The sequence below is a fragment of the Vollenhovia emeryi genome, unplaced genomic scaffold, assembly GCF_000949405.1.
Source record: "Vollenhovia emeryi isolate VEMERY1.0 unplaced genomic scaffold, V.emery_V1.0 DF939757.1, whole genome shotgun sequence".
Taxonomy (NCBI): domain Eukaryota; kingdom Metazoa; phylum Arthropoda; class Insecta; order Hymenoptera; family Formicidae; genus Vollenhovia; species Vollenhovia emeryi.
The window spans coordinates 1,327-8,603 of NW_011966609.1; the positions used below are offsets into that span (position 1 = coordinate 1,327).

The 7,277-nt window shown below is 31.9% G+C and overlaps 1 protein-coding gene across 1 annotated transcript in view; it reads left to right on the forward strand.

Annotated features, from left to right (window-relative positions):
* Positions 1 to 329: 329 nt before the first annotated feature.
* LOC105556824 (tRNA (guanine(37)-N1)-methyltransferase-like) overlaps positions 330 to 7,277 on the forward strand; it is a 15,725-nt gene continuing 8,777 nt past the window's right edge. Inside the window, exons 1-3 of the mRNA XM_012003934.1 lie at positions 330 to 491; positions 2,318 to 3,680; positions 4,733 to 4,969. Coding sequence (XP_011859324.1) covers positions 2,321 to 3,680; positions 4,733 to 4,969 — 1,597 coding nt within the window. The 5' untranslated portion in view covers positions 330 to 491; positions 2,318 to 2,320. The remainder of the gene's footprint in view (positions 492 to 2,317; positions 3,681 to 4,732; positions 4,970 to 7,277) is intronic.

Genomic DNA, 7,277 nt, shown 5'->3' on the forward strand with positions numbered 1-7,277 from the left:
TAACAGGCAAAACGCCGGGATGGCCGCTCTCAGGTTTCTCTCTGATTGCACTATAAACGTCTTTATACGAACACAAACAATTCTGTATAAAAACATTATTTAATTTATCTATTGACGCTAAGTATACGGTGGAAAAATAATTAATTAATTACAAACAAACGAATGAATCACAAACCTTTTTAATTGCACTACAAACGTCTACATACGAAATAAAAACGATTGCATATAGGAGTTATTTAAAAATACGTTCTATCGGCGTCAAGTATATACGAATTGAGACGTCGCCCTCATGGGACGTCAACCTTGAGGTTTAAATCTCCATTGTAGATGGGCACTTGGATTTCAGTGTTTGTCGATAGATTTTGGAACGCATTTTTCATTGCACGAGGTCTCGAGAATCTTCGTCTATCAGCTACTTGTTTTTCTTTAACTAAAATTGTGGGACAGAATTCTGTATTAAATATTGAATTTCTTACAAAAAAAACTATCAGGTACATAATCTTAATCTTTTGTTATTCTATTTTCCGTTAGTATAATTTTATAATAATAAATGATAACATAATTTTAACCTCAAATTTTCAACTGTAAAGCGTGGTCTACAATGGCAGTAGGAGTAGTGGATTAAGGCTGTAAGACGTCGGAGTAAGCTCGTGTTTCCAGTGTAGTAGGCGTAGAGTAAGGCTGTAAGCAAAATGGTTCAATTCCATTTCGTACGACCTACTCCCTTACTCTCAGCCACTGATAATCAGTTCACGAAATAGGTTAAAGTTGAAACCCTGATCTCGTTTGCGCCTGTTCACAGGCCGAACCCACCACCTCCGACCGATAGATCTTTTCGTTTGCATAATACACCATTGAAGAGTCAAGAGCTGACTCCATAATAATATAAATAACACAAATCCAATTCTTCGCACATTCATATTCACCAACAACGGTAACATTTGTGTAATAACATTGGTTAACACTGATTAGCTCATTATAATCCTTACTCTACACCATTATAGACACTCGGGCGTAAAGGGACCTTAATCCTACAGCCTATGTCTAACGCCTACTTCTTTAATCCACTACTCCTACTGCCATTGTAGACCACGCTTAAAGGTTCGTCTACATGACAAGGCGTAAGGCGAGGTGCAAGAGCGCAGACACAGGCGCAAGAGGATTGTTCCCGATCGTAGGGTCGTGGAGCAGCGGCGCAAGCAAAATAAAATAATTTTATATCCAACGCCTGCACTCTTGCGCCGTGCCTTAAGTCTAATCTACAATGTGCTTTCTGCATCTAGAAACATTCTATTTTATATAAACAGATCAAAACGCTCAACAAATCTGTCAACAATGTACGATTATACAATGTATAATATACAATTTATCAACTTGCATAAATTTTGTAAACGTATACGTTAGATACAAAATAGAATGTTTCTAGACGCAGGGAGCATATTGTAGATTAGGCTTTACGATTTGTCGTGTAGACGAGGCTTAAAACTTCATGTAATCTTCACAATTGTAACATGTAACACACTCGAAGGCAGAATCAAAGACACGTTAGATCCACGTCAGGAGTAATCTCACTATAAAGAATATTATCTTTTCAAGAATATCTTTTTGCCTTTGTGGCTTCTATGTTACTTTATCAATTTATTAAAATGTTGTATTTACAAAGGAACGATATAATGTTATAGTCAAATTTGTTTCTTTGAGTTATATTTTGTACATGATATAAATTATATTTATATTTTGAAGAAAATTCTTGAATGAAAAATAAAAATTGTAAGAAAACAGCTAAAAAGAAACTTGTCGATATACAGGATCAAACAAGCACTCTAGAAAATTATAATTGAAATATATTTTATTATTTTATATACATATAACAAAATATTGTATATTTCGATTGCAAACTAATGTTATTTTTCATTTTGATGTTAAAATGACAATAAAGTTACAAATAATTAACATACTGAGATATGTATGAGGTTTGTTTCTATATACAAATTTATTTGAAATTGCAAAATGCATTAAAAGTTACATTAATAAACATATAGATATATGGAGTTGATTTGTAATTATAAATTAATTTGTGAATTAAATCAAAGTGTGTCACTTATTATGTAGAGCTAATTAACTTATAAATTAGCTATTAAACTTTCAAAATTTATTATATTATTCTTTAATTTCCTTCTTTATGATTTTGGTGAATTATTAAAATATATAGAAAATAATGTTTTGTTACTACTGCTGTATTATTTATTATTACTAAATTAAGAATTGATATCTAATGAGATAGTTATTATGGTCAGTTGTTTGTATTGTTCTACAGTGTATGATCCTGTATATGGCAATTGGAAGAGTCTACAATATTGTACGGCAATCTAGCTGCTTGAATGACCAGTACAGCTTTTGTACAACTACTATGACTTCCTTGCTGGTTCCTCCAGCGTCAGTCCGTGGGATGACATGCTTGGATCGTGATGCATTTACAACAGTTGCAACTGTATTGACATTAAAGTTACATGGCATTACTATCTCAAAAAATATACATGTGTTAAAAAAGTATTTGTTAAAAATGTGTAATTTTAAATCAGTGCAAAAGATAAACGACGGAGCCATTGTTTTTCTAAATCCTGATATTGTCACAAAATTTGAAGATATTACTGAAAATGATAGAAAACTACTAGCAGATCAATATGAATATTTTAGTACAATGAATATTACGATGAAGTATGATAATTATCGTCGTGATGTGATATTAAAATCAATCCTTCCGGAAGATATTGAAGTTCCTACGGCATACAGTTTAGTAGGACATATTGTGCAGTTGAATTTACGTGATGTACACTTGCCATACAAATCCATTATTGGACAAGTATTTCTTGATAAGACTGCAAGTGCACAAACGGTAGTAAATAAAATTAATACAATAGATACATCGTTCCGATATTTTGCTATGGAAATCCTGGCTGGTGAAAGAAATACAATAACAGTTGCAAAAGAACATGGTTGTACATATCAGTTTGACTTTGCACAAGTTTACTGGAATCCACGACTGTCTACTGAACATGCACGAATGATAACTTTTATGTCACAAGGTGATGTTCTATATGACGTATTTGCAGGAGTGGGACCCTTTGCGATTCCTGCTGCACGTAAAAAGATCCAAGTGTTTGCTAATGATTTAAATCCTGAATCTTACAAATGGCTTAAAAAAAACGCTGCCGTTAACAAGTTAAAAGATAATTTTAAAGCTTTTAACATGGATGGTAGAGAGTTTTTGAGAAAAGTTGTTAAAAATGATATTTTGGTCAGACGGGCTCAAGATTTATCTGGTTCTGAACATATAATAATGAATTTACCCGCATCAGCTATTGAATTTTTGGATATACTACCTGATTGGTTTACTCAAGAAGAATTGAAAAAGGTTTATCTTAAATCACCTACGTTTCATATATATTGCTTTGTGAAAGCAAATAAAGGAGATGATGTTTGCATGCTTGGAAAATTATTGGTTGAGCAACAACTTGGTTATACATTATCTACTGATTCTATTGTCAGTATACACGATATTAGGGATGTTTCACCGAATAAACAAATGGTTCGAGTATCATTTTTATTGAAACTACAAACAGTCAAAGGCGAGGAGCCAGCAATGAAGAAACTTAAACTTAATGACAATAGTGATGTATAACAATTTGTTTTTAACGAATGGTATCATGAATGTTACAGAGAAAATGGGAAAAACAAGACGATTTATAAAAACATAAATGTTTTTAAAATTGCAACAGTTTGCAGTATTAAGCTGAAAGCTAAGGCACAAAAAGTAATTATTAATTTGAAAAAGTAAGTGATAAATATTTACAAATTTTGATTTAATGTATGAGATAATTGTTACAAAATTGCACTTTAAATATTGAATATATTTGTCAAGTCATTTGCCTTCTTTAATGCAGCCTAAAATTATCAAAATGGACTTAATATGTTTCTTACTTTATTTAATTCTGTAAAAATGTAAAAATTTGTTAAACACCGATCTATATAGTATAAAGTATGAATAAAAAGTACTTTTGATAAAACATATGTTTCTTTTTGTGCATTAAAGCTTGATTTAAAAGGAGATAAGATACCAAAAAGAAATAAAACATACAGTATGGATCAACTGTTAAAGGAATTAGACCAGGATTTTCAAGCATTTAATGCCAAACCAAAACTTGATACAAAACAAAGTCATATGAAATCCATCCAAATAAATAAATTTTGTTACCTAAGGTGAGCCTTAGGTCCAGCACAAACGGATGTAACGGTTTCAATGATGGAACAGATACAACTATGAAAGGAAAAGGAAAATGAATAGGCTAAATGTATCTATTATAATATAATGTATTTCTATTTTTAATTAAATATATATTAGAGAAAACACTACTTGTACTATATAATAGGAAAATGCTAATTCTTTGTCAATATTAGACACACCTACATCTTATTTTATTATAATTTTTATAATAAATATTACAAAAAGATATATAGTACTTATTGTTTTTCTACCTTTTTCTAAACCACCCATTAAATCCAATATTTACATATTATAGAAGTTTTATGAAATATCAAATAAAATATTGATGAAGAATAAATATCGTAAAAATATTTGATGTGTAATAATTTAAGGAAAAAATATAAATTGCATACTATTTAATGCAGAAAAATCATTAGTAATTTTTGATTATATTTTTTTTCATTTTAGTGAAAACAGAATTTAGAAGCAGTATGTCACAACAGATACCTCATACGTGTACAGCAAGTTTAATTGTCATAGGAGATGAAATTTTACGTGGACAAATAAGTGACATCAATACATCATATCTGGCAAAAAATTTAACTGCTGCTGGAATCAGACTGCAGAAAGTTGTAGTGATCTCTGATATTGTATGTATTATTTCATTATTATTGCTTAACAAATGCATTATAATGCTATTAATAAGTGAAAAATATACAGGGTGTCCTGAAATTCGCGAATCAAAATACCATAGCAAGAATGTCGTCGAAAAATTAAATTAAAAAGTTATTTGCCATTTTTCGTTCCGAGCAGTAGATTTTTTAGATAAAAAGGTTCATAACAGGCCAATCATACATTACGGTTGAACGGAAACCTGTCCGTGAGTCGCGCGTCGATAGTGTTAGTGCACTAAACTAAGGTAATAATTTAGAAGAGAACAATGTACGTTTTGACAATCTTGTCAAATTTGACAATTTTGACAGTAAGTCATGACTTATTAATATTGTTTATTGTGACACAGTTCGTTAAATATTATAATTTTATTACGTTGTCGGCTAGCTTTTGACAAGATTGTCAAAACGTACATTGTTCTCTTCTAAATTATTACAGAATAAATTACATATTCATCTACTAATATTATTTTACTATCCTGATTTACCCGTCCTTGGTCGTTAACCTTCTCATATTGCTTTACAGCCTTACATTTCTTTTATTTGGTAATTAATATAATAAATTCTTTAAAAAATTTACTACTTCAAAGTACCGAGACCATTCACAGAAAGATTCACTAAGTGATTCGTTTTAAGATTTAAATGTTAACGCAAAGATTTCTGAAAAAAACGGATTGTTTAGAAAAAAATTTTACGTAAAATTTTTGTGCTTGTCGAAATCTTCATACATTGATAATGAAGGGAAGTTTGTCTTGTTTTCTGTTTTATTACGATACGCTTTCTTCATATCCCTACATTTTCTGTAGAAATTTCTTAAGAAATAGATTTTTTAAATAATAAAATCATCTGTGTAATCAAATGTTAAAGAATACAATTTTCATAAGAGAATTACAGAAAAGATAACTCAAAATGTAATTTAATTGACAAATATTATCAAGAAAAAAATGTATGTCTATCCTACATAAAAGGACGCACAGAGTTTCGAATCTACAAAGAAAAGTTTTAAATCAATTTATAAGCGAAAAGATTATAGGATTTTTTAGGTGAGCATTACACAGGTCTACACAGGTTTTGTTGTTGGGCAGCTGGGGGTCGTTTCCCAAGTAATTTTCTGCGTAGAATCCGAATCCGAGGTCAGAATTGGCCTATCACGTCAGGATTTTGAGATATTTGAGGTTACATACTCGAAAAATGGCTTTTTGAGCTACTTTTGAGGTTATGTACAGGACGCACAAATTTTTTAGCTCTTTTCTTTTAATTGCATCATTTAGTTCTACTCTTTCCCTTCAAAATGAGCTGTCGAATGGTCATCTACGATTTTTCCTTGCAAAGTTACGGCCATTTTAAGATAACATGATGAATTCCAAACCCTGCGCCGTTATAGCCCAACAACCTCATGAGCATTCACATTAAACCTGTAAACTTTGAACTATAAACCCGAAAACCTGGGCTGAAAACTGTATATATGGGTTTGATGGAGAATCTGAAATCAGATTTTGAAAATTCAAGATGGCGGATCCAATATGGTGTACAAAAATTTTAATTTCGCTCAAATTTGAACTGAGAATTCTCAGTTCTCAGCCCAGGTTTTCGGGTTTATAGTTCAAAGTTTACAGGTTTAATGTGAATGCTCATGAGGTTGTTGGGCTATAACGGCACAGGGTTTGGAATTCATCATGTTATCTTAAAATGGCCGTAACTTTGCAAGGAAAAATCGTAGATGACCATTCAACAGCTCATTTTGAAGGGAAATAGTAGAACTAAATGATGCAATTAAAAGAAAAGAGCTAAAAAATTTTGTGCCTCCTGTACAGAACCTCAAAAGTAGCCCAAAAAGCCATTTTTCGAGTATATAACCTCAAATATCTCAACATCCTGACGTGATGGGCCAATTCTGACCTCGGATTCGAATTCTACGCAGAAAATTACTTGGGAAACGACCCCCAGCTGCTTAACAACAATCATGATCCCATTTTTGTAGACCTGTGTTATTAATCCGTTTTGACGAGAGTTCTGTGAAATTTTCATTAAGAAGAGTCTTCTGACGTGCAAAAGAACATTTTTCATATTATACGGCACGTAAGAATATTGCATGCTAGCGCAGTGCGAATATAGCAATGTAGCGGCGCGATGCGGCGGAGCGCTCACGCACACTACCAGGCGCGCGGCTCACTGACGTGCTTCCGTCTAAAGGACAACGCCGATTGGATTAGCTTTACTCGATATTTACTGCTTCGTTGAGCATTGTAGAAAAAAATGATTCAGGACTTTTTGACTCAATTTTTAGTCAGGAATAACGCTATATTATTAGTGGGCGTTATTTAATTAACACCCTGTATATC